Consider the following 17,500-nt stretch of genomic DNA (forward strand, 5'->3'; position numbering starts at 1 on the left):
TGTGTGTGTGTGTGTGTGTGTGTGTGTGTGTGTGTGTGAGAGAGAGAGAGAGAGAGAGAGAGAGAGAGAGAGAATGAAAGGATGTGCATGAGAAAGGGGGTCTCCCTGGCTGACATTACGACTGTTTCAGGAATGTCTAGTAAATACTGGCTGGTTTGTGCGTTGGTGTCTGTGTGTGTAAAGGGAATGTGAGGTGTGTTGGTGTGAGCACACTGGGCCTCATGCAAGAACATTTTTGTGTTTTTGTCTTATGTTTCTCACACTTTTGAAAAGTCTGTTTACACATTACAGCAAAAACTTTCAAACGCACCAAACTGACGTTAGTGACCATAAACAGCTGTTTGTACAAGAATGCACATTAAAGTAATTGATACCCAAAAAAGTGTGTTCAGAGATCAGTAAATCAAACTATTACTACAAAAAGAAATAATACAGTAAAGTTTGTAAAATTAAGAGCTGCGAAATCCAAGAACTAAAGAGGAATTTCTTGAGACGTGGACCCTGCCACGAGGTCAGTACTGCCACACGAGGTCAGTACTGCCACACGAAGTCAGTACTGCCACACGAAGTCAGTACTGCCACACGAGGTCAGTACTGCCACACGAGGTCAGTACTGCCACACGAAGTCAGTACTGCCACACGAAGTCAGTACTGCCACACGAGGTCAGTACTGCCACACGAGGTCAGTACTGCCACACGAGGTCAGTACTGCCACACGAGGTCAGTACTGCCACACGAGGTCAGTACTGCCACACGGGGTCAGTACTGCCACACGGGGTCAGTACTGCCACACGGGGTCAGTACTGCCACACGGGGTCAGTACTGCCACACGAGGTCAGTACTGCCACACGGGGTCAGTACTGCCACACGGGGTCAGTACTGCCACACGAGGTCAGTACTGCCACACGGGGTCAGTACTGCCACACGGGGTCAGTACTGCCACAGAAATCAAATTTAAAAGATATTGTAGGAACGTAATGCGATATCTGACCACCAAGGTAATAGGAATAGGAGGTCAAGGTTCAGACCTTCACCTCTGAACCTTGACCTCCTTTTCATGTCCTGCAAGAATGTGTGATGAGGGGTAATGTGCACCGTTAGGTATTGTAGTGGAGAGCATTCCTGTGGACAACGAATGTGAATCTCCGTGTTAATTGATGTAAATTAGTTTGAACGAAAGGTTAATTTTTCACTGTATATAAAGGCAGTGAGCATTATGAACATTGATACCTCAGACCTTAAACGATGCTTTAATATAGGTTACCATGGAGAGTAGCAGTGTAAACAATTAAATAGTAATCTCAAACACGGTAACCACAACACAGCTGTACAGCAAGTGTATTTTTTTTTCCAACCTCAAATTTTTTAAAGCTCATTCTACAGATAGCTAAGAAAAGGGAGCAGCAGTTCATGACTGTAACAGGTAGGACAAGTCTTGGTCCCAAAGAGAAAATTCTAAATACAGAAAGTTCACTTAAATCACTACACAAGCAGTTTAAAGATTTTTTTTTGAGTGGTTCTTCCATGAGACCCATTGTGTTGGAGCACTGTTTTGTTTTTGCAAGGTGCATGATCATTCAAGGCTTCCCTGGGGCATCGGAGAACAGTATTACCAAAGACCCACACTACTGTAGTCTTGCATTCTTCTTTATTCTACTTGAAATTTGAATGTTTCTCAGGCTATCACTCTGAGTGAACATTCTGTATTTCTGATAATGAACTAATACCTATATATCATACTGTTTATTATAATGTTTACTTATTTGAACCTGCCTATGGATTTTTTAACTGATCATGGGCAGTAGCAAGACTATTGATTGATTGAGTCATTGATTGGTACCAGTGGTTGGTAGGTCCAACGTGAGGTCTCCCTCTATATCCATTTAAGGACATTTCAGAACAACACAGGCTTCCCACTGTGCTCTTCAATGTGAGTGGTTCTGGGACGAGAGGCAGGGCTGTTTGTGTGGGGGTGAAGGGTGTGTGTTTGGGGGGAGGTGATTCTCTCCAAATCCTTTTTGAGGGGTTTGTCTTGGAGGGGTGCAGATGTATGTTTGTTTTTTTGGCCTCACTAATCCGCATGCCCTCTCGCTGGTTCCTGTCCTGACAGGGGGTGTCATTTGATCAAGTCAATAATCTGCTGATTGAGCCTGCTCGCATTGAGGAAGAAGAGGTCTGTACCTACTCTGTCCATTCAGCTCCTCCTCCCTTTACTCTTCCTCTCACTCACTTACTTCTGCCTTTTAGAGAGTGGAGCAGAAGAAACTATCCACTAGAACATTCTGTGACTAATCAAAAGCCAATGGCAGAGGAGCTGCTCACCCGTACCCACAACAGTGCTGGAACCCTGTTCAGAAGGTAGAGATTAGGCATTTGCATATTCACCTTGAATAAATCAAATAGATACAAAAACAGCCTTAGTTCTTAAAAAAAAGAGGATTGATACCTCTGTTCTAGATTATCATTTTAACTTTAAGATGTTAGGATATAGTTAAGAGTAGATTTAATCACAAACCAGGGTTCCATTACACCTGTGGCTCACCAGTCCTCTTCTGTTTGGCCCTCTGTGTATCTGTCTTCCTGTTTGCCTCTTTGACACGGTTTTCTTCATCAGGCTCTGTGTCTCAGGAGCAAGCAGTGCAAAGGGATTGCAAAATAAAAGTCTGTTGCTCCACATCATAACTGTTTTAGACTGATGTAGGTACTGTTCCTATTAAACACAACAATGTATCTTCAGGGTTGCAATTAAACTGAAGACTCCTTGCTTTTACTTAGCTTTACTAATACTACAGTGGCATGAGAATATTTTTCAAAGTGTATGTCTCAGTGTTGGAAAGTTTAGGACAAAAGTTGAGTCTCTGACAAAAATGGTGAATATTTTCAATATAAAATTTACATTTTTTAAATTACCCAAGGAAGATACTGTTTGTTTCAAGATGTGTACAGTTTGGTTCACACCAGTGCCTGAGCTAACCTGCTGTTGTAGGTATGGATATGCTTTTTCTTGACAGCTACCTCACAGATAGTTTTCACATCACAATATAATATCCATTCTAGAGTGTGTTCCTAACTCTGTAGGCCTATGCTTAAAAATGCAACAAATACTTCTGATATGAAGTAGGTCATTCTGAAATTCGTCATTACACATTAGAGCTTTAAAGCTACATTGTATTGTGAATTTAATAATACATTAAAATTGAATGTTTTTTTCTCTCAGATCATTCTTAATCTGAACAAATATTTGTGTTAAACTGGAATTCAGGCTGTGTGAGTTCAAATAATGCTAATGACCATTTATGCAAACCATGAATAATTAAACGTCCTTTCACTGTAGCTAAAATAGATTTTACTAGATGTTTTCTGAGTTCAGATAATTTCTTTTCTGAAAAAATGAGTGATCAAATAATTAGTGATTTTAGGAATATCTTTATCCAACTCCAACCAAAAGACTGAAATAGTTATTTAATCATTTAATCATTATTGGGTTTGAGACTTATTTTTAGGAGACTTATTTTTTTGAGACTTACTAATTTTTTTTACTTTTATTATTGCTTTTATAGAAGCGATGATAAGTTTAAACATAGACTCTTTTACAGTTTCATATTTGGGCAGTTTTCAAACTGATCTTAAATTTATACACAATACCCTACATTGACAAAGCAAAAATGACTTAATTAATTAAAACATTTTTGGGGGAATTTTATACATTCATTTCAGTATTGCATGACCCTCACCTGTTTGAATTGATTCGATGTAATTACAAAGGCACACACTTGTTTGTTGGGTTTCACTGTTAATGGTGTATGTCAGTTCCAGAGCTCCTATGTGGAGGTAGGACAACCTTCTAGAAGGTCATCAGTGCAGTTCTCCTCCTGTAGGTCAGATGTAACTCATTCCTCACTGCAAGGCAAATTAGAGTCTTAAGACACCGAAGCGGCTCTCAATGAGCGATATTTGACCTCATTTCTTAGCAGTGTGCATGGAGGAATCCAGGCAGTAGGTGTCATCTTTACCACAGGTGTGGCTTTACCACAGGTGTGGCTTTACCACAGGTGTGGTGTCATCATGCTTTGTGGATGTTCTTCTCTAACAGGACCTGAGAGACTCATCTGGTTGGCAAGACAGACAGATGCAGAAAAATACATAACAATCGTAGGTAAAAACCAGTTGCCCAAGATATCAGACTGCAGTAAAGCTTTCCATTTAAACAAGACAGTGGTCTGAAACATACTGTAGAGATGACAAGAAGAGTAGATTTGGAACACTCTGGAAGTCCTGAAACAGCTTAATCAGAATCCACAGTTGAACCTAATGGAGCATATCTGGAGAGACGAGTTATTCTTCTCTGCTGAATTTTATTCTTCCAACCTCTCTAAGCTTGAATGACTTCAAGAGGACTGGGAGAACTGTCCAATAGAAAGGTGTGCCAAGCTTATAGACTCATTCCTAGAAAGAATTGAGGTTGTTTGCAAAGTAAGTGCACTGAATGCTTATGCAAATGGTTTTTTACATTTGTTTTGTAAATGTATATTCCATAATCTTGTTTTTGCTTTGTCATCATGGGGTATTGTCTGATACTAAAATGTGTAAATCCTGAGAGTGTGACAAAAAAATCAAGATCTTTAATGAACTCTTGAAACTGTAGGTGATTGCATTTTTCTGTGTGCAAGCTGGTCATCAAAGGTCAAACAGTTGTTTACAGTTACAGTTGTTTAAACTTGGCATTTCTTACAAATGGCAAAGGCAGACTGTGGAGTCAAAGACACTTTTTTGCTGTCTTATAGCTGAACTACCAAAATTCCCAGAATGAGATGAAATACTGTAAAATACAGAGTGCAGTTGATCAGACTTGCTGTTTGATGGCTTTAAGATAGTGGCACGTTCAGAGACCAATCCTGTCTTCATTTGGCTTGCCAGGTATGGCATGAACATATTACACAAAAGAAACCCGAAAGTGCCTTTAACTCTTCTCTAAAGGGATGTGGAAGCCATCAGGATCCAGAGCCTGGCTCTCTCCTCCTTCACTCTTCTCTGTTCTTTGATTCATCTCCGTATATTTGTAGTTGGTCCCCTTCCCTGTTCATCTCCGCTTTGCATGGCTTGCCTATGTAGAGATGTACATGTCTGACCCCAGCTGACCCCACCCCTCGTCTCCACGTCGTCCTCTCGAGTTGACCCCACCCCTCGTCTCCACGTCGTCCTCTCTAGTTGACCCCACCCTACCCCTCGTCTCCACGTCGTCCTCTCGAGTTGACCCCACCCTACCCCTCGTCTCCACGTCGTCCTCTCGAGTTGACCCCACCCCTCGTCTCCACGTCGTCCTCTCAAATTGACCCCACCCTACCCCTCGTCTCCACGTCGTCCTCTCGAGTTGACCCCACCCCTCGTCTCCACGTCGTCCTCTCAAATTGACCCCACCCTACCCCTCGTCTCCACGTCGTCCTCTCGAGTTGACCCCACCCCACCCCTCGTCTCCACGTCGTCCTCTCGAGTTGACCCCACCCCTCGTCTCCACGTCGTCCTCTCAAATTGACCCCACCCTACCCCTCGTCTCCACGTCGTCCTCTCGAATTGACCCCACCCTACCCCTCGTCTCCAAGTCGTCCTCTCGAGTCATGGCTGATGAGACTCTTGGGATGATCCGGCTTCACGACTCATTAATGCATGGAGTACATAGATGGTCATGCCTGTACATGTACTGTGTGTAAAAATCTCAAGGTGGTATATTGTGTTTTTTGTTATTATGTTCAGGGTTATTTTCATTCTGTTTTATTGTCGTCTCAATGTTGATCCAATGTTGACCCAAAAGGGGTAAATAGTAGAAATGTTAGTTGTGAATTTGCTCCAGCTAGTCACAGTTTCAAGTGACGGACTCAAAAGATAAACCTTGACGAAGCTGTAGACTCCAATGAAATGTGAAATTCCATATTCAGATACTTTTGGCCTTTTACAACAGAGTTAATTGAATGGCGTTAGAGTTTCAGACTCTGTCCCAATGTGCATTAAAGAGTTTCAGTTCCAATGTGCATTAAAGAGTTTCAGTTCCAATGTGCATGGCTTCCTTTCCATGATTCTTTGGATCCTTCAAAGTTGACTTTACAGAACATTTGATGGACAGTCCGTTGCATTTGTGACGCCACTCCTGTGCTCTTCCTGCAGACCTGCTGATTACATTCAAGTATTATATTCATAGATTATGTCTTTGTACACTTAATGATGCTCTATAAACCACCGCCCAGATATGACCTGACCTGACATGGTCCTGACATGGTCCTGACATGGTCCTGACCTGACATGGTCCTGACATGGTCCGGTCTTTGGCGCTATTTTTTCCAGCAGAAGCCTAGCAGCACCAAACAGCCAAACTCTTGTGCTGTGAGCATGGACGTGAGGTTGAGGCCTGAAGTCTCGTAGCTATAAACATGGGAACATAAAATTGGTTATATTGAATGAGGAAAGGAAACCATTTTACATGTTGGTTTGGACTGGCTCTCCCAGGCACCTTGCACTGTGGCATGACTCCCTCCAATGAAATGACAATTGCATGAAAAAACATTACCCACAGTTCATAGTCACTTCCAGCTTCTATTATAAACTAAATTTAAGTAAAAAGTTATTTTTACCCCATCTAAACTCAGTAGGACAGTTGGAAATATAATAATATATGCTTTATAGTACAATATGCTTTATAATCTTGTTAGGGAGGTGAAGCAGTGTTGTGGGTTGTGTGTGTGTGTGACCTCTGTGCTTTACCCATAGCTGCTTCTCACCATCCTACGTCAGACTGGGGGATTAGGAATCAGCATCGCTGGGGGGAGAGGGTCTACCCCATACAAGGGCGACGATGAGGTTAATTTACCATCCTTTTATCATTTTACAGTCTTCTTACATATACAGGGTACCCGTGGGTCCTTAAAATGTCTGGAATTTTATGAGGGGAGGCATTAAATTATTATAAGTGTGTGTTGTTCAGTTGTTCTGACGCGATGTGAACTTTGCCGAATCTAGCGCTAGGACCATGCAGAAAATAACCGCTCCAGGGTCCTAGTGCTAGATTCCTAGCGCTGGAGTATACGGCCTCAACAACGTCAACAATTTTCGTTCGCCCCCCCCCCCCCCCCACCCCACCCCGTCAACGATGTGGAACACACCTGCATCCCCAGTATAATAGTATTATTTTTTCTTGTGAGAGGTATTAAAAAGGTCTTAAAAGTCATTGAATTTGAGATTTAAAAATGTGCAGATACCCTGATATAAAAGGAGAAATATTTCAAGCTTCATGTTCAACATGGTGTGGGTGTGTGTGTGTGTGTGTGTGTGTGTGTGTGTGTGTGTGTGTGTGTGTGTGTGTGTAGGGGATCTTCATCTCCAGAGTGTCTGAAGATGGCCCAGCCGCACGTGCAGGGGTCAAAGTTGGAGACAAACTGCTTGAGGTAAATCTGCATGCCACAGATAACATCTCCGTCAGCATGAGTATATATTGTTGAACTGGACTGCGTAGATTAAAACAGGCCTTCCTTAAGTCTGAAATCTTAGCAGCACCTGTTTCTTAAAAGGGCCGCTCTGTCACAAGTTGTGGATCTTCCACAGAAGCTGAACACAGTTTGAACAAGTTGAACTCAAAGAAATATGAAGATCTTTTGGGACCCTAATAATGAAAATAACCTGCTTTTGCAAGGCACTAGCAACTCTCGTTTTAAAGTCAAGCAGTACTGCTGCTAAGAGAAAATAAGTCTCTTTTGGGAAATGAAAGGCATTTCAAACCTGTGCCCTGTGTGTGACATCTGCATCAATCAATCAATCAAATTTTATTTATATAGCGCTTTTTACAACAGTTGTTGTCACAAAGCAGCTTTACAAGTGCTGAGTCCTAGCCCCCAGTGAGCAAGCCAAGGGCGACAGTGGCAAGGAAAAACTCCCTAGTTTTTTGCATGAGGAAGAAACCTTGAGAGGAACCAAGACTCAGGGGGGGAACCCATCCTCCTCTGGCCGACACCGGTCACCATGACAACAACAACAATTTAGACAGAAAGAAATAAAGAAAAGGAAAAGATGTAGGGTCAGGCAGTAGGTGGCTGGCACTGGATGGATCGCTTGTCTCTCCTCATCTCATTATTCCTCAAGCAGGCGGGCAGCCATGTGGAGAAAATAAAACGGGGAAAATTAGCTCTGTATGAGGACATATACAGGACTATTAAATTAAACTAATTGGAGTTGGCAGCAACTCCGGCATTAAGTTAAACTATTACAGCCTAGCTAAAAAGGCAGAACCAGAAGGTAACGTAGGCTTGGGGGCATTCTGAGACAATGGCATCCATCCACTGCACTGTCAACAAACTTGAGTGACCACGAGCAGTGACAGGACGACAGCACCAGCACCCCAGTTTACCATAAAACCCTTCGTCTATGAACCCCTGGATCTGTACCTTTATCTGAGGGGGGGGGGGGGTGTTAATTATCAAACGCTAAACCAAATAGGTGGGTTTTCAACCTAGACTTAAAGATTGTGACTGTGTCAGAGTCCCGTACGCATTTTGGAAGGTTGTTCCAAAGCTGGGGGGCCTTATAAGAAAAGGCTCTTCCCCCTGCTGTTACCTTATTAATTTGTGGAACTAATAAAATACCAGCACCCTGTGATCTTAGTTGACGTGGGGGTTCATAGTAGGAAATAAGTTCCTGAAGGTATTCAGGAGCAAGCCCGTGCAGTGCTTTATATGTTAATAATAGAATTTTAAAATCAATACGGAGTTTAACTGGGAGCCAATGCAGGGCTGATCGGACTGGTCTAATATGCTGAAATTTTCTAGTTCTGGTCAGAACTCTGGCTGCGGCATTTTGAACTATTTGAAGTTTGTTTAGATTCCTATTTGAACACCCTGACAGTAGTGCATTGCAGTAGTCTAATCTAGAGCTAACAAAGGCGTGCACCAATTTTTCTGCATTATCCTGTGATAATGCATTTCTTAATTTGGCAATGTTGTGGAGATGTAGAAAAGCTATCCTAGTAGTATTATCTATGTATTTATCAAATGATAGGTCGGAGTCGAGTATGACGCCTAGGTTTTTGGCTACTGTGCCAGGTGTAATGGGATAGTCTGCGAGATTAAGCATTAGATCTGGAATTTTCTGTTTTGAGGCCTTAGGGCCCAGGAGGAGAACTTCTGTTTTGTCCTCATTAAGTTGGAGGAAGTTTAGAGACATCCAGCATTTAATATCTCTTACACAGGCCTCAATTTTTCTTAAACTGAGTTTGTCATCAGGTTTGGCTGATGTGTAAATTGACACCATGTTTGTTTATAACTGTGCCCAATGGTAGCATATATAATGTAAATAATAGTGGTCCTAAGATGGAGCCTTGCGGGACCCCATATTTAACTATTGTACGTTTGGATGGAATATTATTGAGCTCTACAAACTGATGGCGATTTGTCAAGTAAGAGTAAAACCATAAAAGGGCTGTGCCTGAGACTCCAACCCAGCATTCTAACCGCTTTAGCAAGATCCTATGATCAATTGTGTCAAAAGCTGCACTAAGATCGAGAAGCACTAACAGTGATACATAGCCTTGATCAGAAGCAAGGAGGAGATCATTTGTTACTTTAACTAATGCTGTTTCAGTACTGTGATGGGGCCTAAAGCCAGATTGGAACTTTTCAAATATGTGATTCCTATGACATACCAGTTGTATTGCTAATAAAAGGTTTTATATTTTGTCTAATATTCTCTATTTTATTATCAAAGAAATCTATAAATACATTACTAGTGAGGTTTACTGGAATCTGAGGTTCTGCCCCTGCTTGATTTTTTGTAAGTTTAGTGTAACGTCGGTGGTAGGGACGCACACACCGCGTTAGAGAGAGCGAGAGAAAGGTGGAACCAAGTGCCACAAAAAATAACAGAACTAAAAGGAGCGCCTGAATAATCGCGGACTGCTCAACGCGTAAAAAGAAATAAGGCAAAAACGTCAGGGGAAGTAGCTGACTAATAGCAAAAAGGCTACTCAAACAAAAAACCCTTCCCATACAAACAGCAACAGGATAGGAAGATAAACAGGTTGGGGAAAACTTGAGGAAGGTCAGTAAGCGACGCAGGAGAGGACTCGAAAAAGACAGAGAAAACAGACAGGAGAGATAGGTGACGGGACACCTACAGAGGCCAACGCTGCAACAGAGAAAGACAAGAGAGGCTGAGAGCGTAACGGCATAACCACAACGAATCAGCAATGATCCGTCTCCACTGGCTTCCTTAAGAAGCCATGGCAACAGGTGAGACGGATCATTGCTGATTGCGTTGCCGGAGTCTAGGACTGGCTCGGGTGCCCCTTGTGGATGTAGATGGCACGGCATCCGAGCCAGCCCTGACAGACTGGAGTCTAGGACTGGCTCGGGTGCCCCTTGTGGATGTAGATGGCACGGCATCCGAGCCAGCCCTGACATTTAGAAATAGTATTAAGATGAAATCTAGGATTGTTTTTATTTTTCTCTATCAGTGAGGCTAAGTATGTTGAGCGTGCTTTAGTGAGTGCCCGTTTGTACTCAATAATGCTATCCTTCCAGGCACAGTAGAATACTTCCAACTTAGTAGATCGCCATTTACGCTCTAATTTACTTGCTATTTGTTTTAAGTCTCTAGTTTGGTCAGTGTACCACGGGGCGAGCTTTTGGGATTTAGCCTTTTTATATTTGAGTGGAGCTACTATATCTAGAGCTGATCTGCAGGTATTCTCTAAGCAGATGGTTAGACTATCTAACTCTCCTGGATCGGATGGCGAATGAGCTAAAGCAGTTAAATCAGGGAGGGTTTCAATAAACTGTGTTGCTGTTGATGAATTTATCGAGCGCTTTATACACTGCCGAGGAGACGGGCGGGTATTTATGTTAAGGTGAAGATCGAATTGGACTAAATATTGATCAGAGATTGCTACGGTTTGCGGAAGTATATTTATATTATCTACGTCGATACCCAGCGTTAAGATTAGATCTAGGGTATGATTTCGATAATGTGTAGGTCCTACTACGTTTTGTATAATGCCAACAAAATGTATGTTAGTCTCCTACCATTATTAATTTGTCACTACATACTGCTAAATTTGCTGCAAAATCAGTGAAATCTTTTAAGAAATCTGAGTAAGGCCCTGGTGGTCTGTATACATTAGTTAGGGAAAATGTACTTTTATTTATGGACGAACTAATTACATTTATAGACTGCATCTCAAATGAGTTTGAGATATCTAGGTATTTCTGATGAATTTCTAAACAATCACGATAGATTATACATATTCCTCCTCCTCTGCCTGACAATCTAGGTCTATGTATATAACTATATCCCACAGGAGTGGCTTCGTTTAGAGTTAAATAATCACCAGATTGAATCCACGTTTCAGTTAGACATAGAATATCAATTTTCTGGTCAGTTATAAGTTCATTCACAAAAACTGCTTTTGAGTTGAGCAATCGAATATTGATTAATCCAATTTTCAGATCGGTCATATATGTAATAATTAGATGTGAAGTCTGAATATTAGTTAAAAACTTAGGACGGACTATTTTCTTATGATTTAGTTTAACCCGGGGCACAGACACAGTCTCAATTCTATGGGATCTTGGTGACGCCTCTAAGCGGCTCGCAGACAGGTTTAGCCCGTTAGTCTACGGCCTGGTCGTGACTCTGGTTAGTCAGCAGCTCCTAGTACTACACTGCCGACTAACTAACAGGCTATGGCAGTGGTTCCCAAAGTGGGAGGTGCGCCCCCTAGGTGGGGCGCGGAGCTATTGCAGGGGGGACGCGGAGCTTGGAAGTAAAGCCTGGTTTATACTTTCGCGAGTGACCATAGCGCGTGACTCCGCCCACCTCGCACGACCCTGCACAAACGGTGTAGGCGTTTATACTTGCGCGAGCTTCACTGCAGTGTTCTCCAAAAAGATAGGTGGCATTGTAGAATAAAAAACCCCTGCAAAACCGAAAGAACATTTTTACCTGACGCTACACCAGGCATCAAAATAAATAAATATATACACACACACTAATATATATATATTAGTGTGTGTGTATATATTTATTTATTTTGATATATATATATATATATAGATCTATATAGATAGAAATATACATCTACGAATGGTGGAGGCGTTTATACTAACCACGTCACATTCTTTGTAGTTTTGTCCAAAACGATATGTGGTAGCATAAAGAAACACCCCTCAAAAACAGGGGAAGAAACATTTACCTGACGAATTTTAATGTTGCTTTGTGTTTCAGGTTTGAAAAGTGCTGGAATTTAGGCTAAAGTACTTGAAAATGCTTGAAATTGTAACTACTTCGTTTCACAACAAATATCTGTCTGACTGAACAGTTCTCTTGTATTACGTTAACAAATACGAGCCTCTTGTAATTCCAGGACGAAACATGAGAGAACGTGAAGACGTTAAGATTGGGCATTTTGAAAATAAATAACCATTAAATAATGTGATTAAAAAGTGAATTATTTCGAGTATATGTATAAATATTTAACTTAATTAAGTTTAACGTGCTGGGAAATATTGAAATGGACCTTTAAAGTGACGTACAAGTGCTTTAATTCCACCTTGTGAAGGTGTATGAACCCTGCAAACATGACTTTGTTCACTGCGCTGAGGCGCGGCGCGTGCGAAGTTACAAAAATCGAGAGGTGCACGACCTCGCAAATCGACAGCGCGCGAGGCCTCGCGATTACATCATTTTCGCCGCGCGGACCCTCCAATTATTAATAAAGCCCACTTGATTTTCGGAGCACCGCTTGGACATCCAGCGGTTTAGCAACGTGAGCCTGCTGTATTGCTCATTGCCGCGCCGCATTGGGATGGGGCCAGAGCAGATTACGGCATCGGACATCGTCTGGGCTAATTTAACCACCTCTTTAACATTAGCCTTAGTCACCTCTGACTGCGGCAGACGTATATCGTTGGCCCCTACATGAATAACTATCTAGAGATCTCCTATGGGCTAACAGTCTAGAGAATCTCCTATGGGCTAACAGTCTAAGGTTGCCACTAATGTCCGGCGCTCTGGCTCCCGGTAAACAGCTGACTGTAACCGCTGGAGCCCCTACAGGTACAGCTACTTTCACGTGTCGGACTATAGAGTCTCCTTTCACCAGAGTCTGTGAGACAGGCTCCTCAGCGGGTGTTGCACTGAGCGGGGCAAACCTGTTGGACACGTGAACCGGGGAGTGGTGCTCTGGTGGGCTAGCGCTGGCGTTAGCGGTAGCTGCAGCCCTCGCTCTCCGACTACGCCGCCGAGACGTCACCCATTCGCCCCGCTGAGGGGGCTCTATCGCCGGAGTCGCGGAGGCGCTAGTTCTCCCTGGCGCGTCCACACCTACTACTGACTCCTGCTCTCTATCCCTCAATAATGAGTGGACGCGGCGCTCTAAGCTTTCCACTTTCGCCACGAGAGAATTAACTAGTTTGCACCTCTCACAGATACTATCACTATTACTATCAGTGGTGAAAGGGTCTAGACTAAACATGCCACACTCCGACCAACACCAGCCATGAATAAATCAGAACACTTACCGCGTCTAGCCGATTTACACAAACTTATGCTAGCTGATTTGTAGAAGCAGAAAGTTTGTCAGTGGCCAGAATAATCAACTGCCCGTCTTCATAGTGGAAATACTACCTGTAAAAAATTATCTTGGAAGGCAAAAGGTAAAGATTAGCACGTAAACAGATTATTACACTTTAGAGAGACAATCAAAATTCGCTCCGCAGCAGCGTCAGCAGGAAGCAGCGTCAGCATTACCCTTAGCTACTCCCAACCTTCCCAACTAGGAAGAGACAAGCATACATTCTAAATAATGTCAATTATCCATATTCTCTCAATGGAACTGGGGCACTAGCCTAGCTAACATTGTATTGTAGCTAACACTGTTCAATCTGCATAGGCAGATGACTGGGTACTGAGCCATACTGAGTGCTTGAAATCTGATCCCCTAACCTCTGCCCCAGGTAAATGGCGTAGACCTCCAGGGCGCTGAGCACCACGCAGCCGTCGAGGCCTTGCGCAGCTCAGGGACGGCCGTGACCATGGCGGTTCTGCGTGAGCGCATGGTGGAACCAGAAAACCCCATCACCACCACGCCACTCAGGCCTGAGGACGACTATTTCCCCCGGGAGAGGAGGTCCGGTGGCCTGCCCTTCCTCCTGGAGCCCGGCGAGGGCACAGCGGGCCCCAGCCAGCGCCTGGCCACCTGCCTGCTTCGCAATGACAAGGGCCTGGGCTTCAGCATCGCAGGTGGTAAAGGCTCCACGCCCTACCGCACAGGAGACACGGTGAGCAGAGTGACACTACACACACCACAGCCTTCACCTCACACCAGCCTTCACCTCACACCAGCCTCACATTACACCAGCCTTCACATTACACCAGCCATCACCTCACACCAGCCTCACATTACACCAGCCTTCACCTCACACCAGCCTTCACATTACACCAGCCTTCACCTCACACCAGCCTCACATTACACCAGCCTCACATTACACCAGCCTTCACCTCACACCAGCCTTCACATTACACCAGCCTTCACCTCACACCAGCCTTCACATTACACCAGCCTTCACATTACACCAGCCTCACATTACACCAGCCTTCACATTACACCAGCCTTCACCTCACACCAGCCTCACCTCACACCAGCCTTCACCTCACACCAGCCTTCACCTCACACCAGCCTTCACCTCACACCAGCCTTCACCTCACACCAGCCTCACATTACACCAGCCTTCACATTACACCAGCCTTCACCTCACACCAGCCTTCACCTCACACCAGCCTTCACATTACACCAGCCTTCACATTACACCAGCCTCACATTACACCAGCCATCACCTCACACCAGCCTCACATTACACCAGCCTTCACCTCACACCAGCCTTCACCTCACACCAGCCTTCACCTCACACCAGCCTTCACATTACACCAGCCTTCACATTACACCAGCCTTCACATTACACCAGCCTTCACATTACACCAGCCTTCACATTACACCAACCTTCACATTACACCAGCCTTCACCTCACACCAGCCTTCACATTACACCAGCCTTCACCTCACACCAGCCTTCACATTACACCAGCCTTCACATTACACCAGCCTTCACCTCACACCAGCCTTCACCTCACACCAGCCTTCACATTACACCAGCCTTCACATTACACCAGCCTCACATTACACCAGCCATCACCTCACACCAGCCTCACATTACACCAGCCTTCACCTCACACCAGCCTCACATTACACCAGCCTTCACCTCACACCAGCCTTCACCTCACACCAGCCTTCACATCACACCAGCCTTCACATTACACCAGCCTCACATTACACCAGCCTCACATTACACCAGCCTCACATTACACCAGCCTTCACCTCACACCAGCCTCACATTACACCAGCCTTCACCTCACACCAGCCTTCACCTCACACCAGCCTTCACCTCACACCAGCCTTCACCTCACACCAGCCTCACATTACACCAGCCTCACATTACACCAGCCTTCACCTCACACCAGCCTCACATTACACCAGCCTTCACCTCACACCAGCCTTCACCTCACACCAGCCTTCACATTACACCAGCCTTCACATTACACCAGCCTCACATTACACCAGCCTCACATTACACCAGCCTTCACCTCACACCAGCCTCACATTACACCAGCCTCACATTACACCAGCCTTCACCTCACACCAGCCTCACATTACACCAGCCTCACATTACACCAGCCTTCACCTCACACCAGCCTCACATTACACCAGCCTCACATTACACCAGCCTTCATTTGGATAAGAAAGGTGTCCATCAGTTTGTGCTCAGGCATACATAAATATTTCAATAAAGGGAAAATAACCCACTTAAATCAATTAAACCCAAATTCTAGGGCACATCATCTTCCAAACATTCCAAATTATTTCAGACATAAGAATTAAATAATAATAACTATAATAAAATCAGCTGCTGGCACAACTTAATATTTCCTCATATATTTCCATTTTTCCTATAATGTGCCTATTTTGATAATGTGCTTTTATTGTTGTTCATACACTAAAAATCTATCAAATGTCTGCTGATATCTCACCATTGTAAGTAAACTTTGCCTTGGCAACCTGCCCCCCAAAAAACATGATTCAATGATTCTCAATAAATTGAATCATGTCTCATTTTTTCAGAGCAGGATACCATTGCCAGTTTACTTTAGTCATTGAAAAGGTCTCCAGTATTATAGAATATTGCTGCTAGGTCTCATTTAAACTTAAGATTAACTTTACTGGCCTAGTGCTAAAACGACCAAAACACTGGTGGTGGAGAGAAGAATGTGGCTTCCAGTATTTTTTGTGAAATATCATTTAGAACATCGTTGTACAGTTTAGGCAGTGTCTGCTCTGTATTAACTTTGGAAAAGAATCTGCCAGTGTTGGTTGCTCTGACCAATGTGGGGTTTCCCAGCCTTCACCTCACACCAGCCTTCACATTACACCAGCCTTCACCTCACACCAGCCTTCACATTACACCAGCCTTCACATTACACCAGCCTTCACCTCACACCAGCCTTCACCTCACACCAGCCTTCACATTACACCAGCCTTCACATTACACCAGCCTCACATTACACCAGCCATCACCTCACACCAGCCTCACATTACACCAGCCTTCACCTCACACCAGCCTCACATTACACCAGCCTTCACCTCACACCAGCCTTCACCTCACACCAGCCTTCACATCACACCAGCCTTCACATTACACCAGCCTCACATTACACCAGCCTCACATTACACCAGCCTCACATTACACCAGCCTTCACCTCACACCAGCCTCACATTACACCAGCCTTCACCTCACACCAGCCTTCACCTCACACCAGCCTTCACCTCACACCAGCCTTCACCTCACACCAGCCTCACATTACACCAGCCTCACATTACACCAGCCTTCACCTCACACCAGCCTCACATTACACCAGCCTTCACCTCACACCAGCCTTCACCTCACACCAGCCTTCACATTACACCAGCCTTCACATTACACCAGCCTCACATTACACCAGCCTCACATTACACCAGCCTTCACCTCACACCAGCCTCACATTACACCAGCCTCACATTACACCAGCCTTCACCTCACACCAGCCTCACATTACACCAGCCTCACATTACACCAGCCTTCACCTCACACCAGCCTCACATTACACCAGCCTCACATTACACCAGCCTTCATTTGGAAAAAATGGTAGATAAGAAAGGTGTCCATCAGTTTGTGCTCAGGCATACATAAATATTTCAATAAAGGGAAAATAACCCACTTAAATCAATTAAACCCAAATTCTAGGGCACATCATCTTCCAAACATTCCAAATTATTTCAGACATAAGAATTAAATAATAATAACTATAATAAAATCAGCTGCTGGCACAACTTAATATTTCCTCATATATTTCCATTTTTCCTATAATGTGCCTATTTT

The 17,500-nt window shown here is 43.9% G+C and overlaps 1 protein-coding gene across 24 annotated transcripts in view; it reads left to right on the forward strand.

The window, feature by feature from the left end:
• scrib (scribble planar cell polarity protein) overlaps positions 1 to 17,500 on the forward strand; it is a 119,568-nt gene that overhangs the window by 57,548 nt on the left and 44,520 nt on the right. For 22 of the 24 annotated variants that reach the window (XM_076984794.1, XM_076984797.1, XM_076984783.1 and 19 more), the window contains 4 exons: positions 2,111 to 2,173; positions 6,760 to 6,849; positions 7,356 to 7,433; positions 13,989 to 14,312. In XM_076984794.1, coding sequence (XP_076840909.1) covers positions 2,111 to 2,173; positions 6,760 to 6,849; positions 7,356 to 7,433; positions 13,989 to 14,312 — 555 coding nt within the window. The remainder of the gene's footprint in view (positions 1 to 2,110; positions 2,174 to 6,759; positions 6,850 to 7,355; positions 7,434 to 13,988; positions 14,313 to 17,500) is intronic. The other 2 variants (XM_076984789.1, XM_076984793.1) reach the window with 1 other exon arrangement.

Source organism: Brachyhypopomus gauderio, unplaced genomic scaffold, assembly GCF_052324685.1.
Source record: "Brachyhypopomus gauderio isolate BG-103 unplaced genomic scaffold, BGAUD_0.2 sc34, whole genome shotgun sequence".
In the NCBI taxonomy this organism is placed as follows: domain Eukaryota; kingdom Metazoa; phylum Chordata; class Actinopteri; order Gymnotiformes; family Hypopomidae; genus Brachyhypopomus; species Brachyhypopomus gauderio.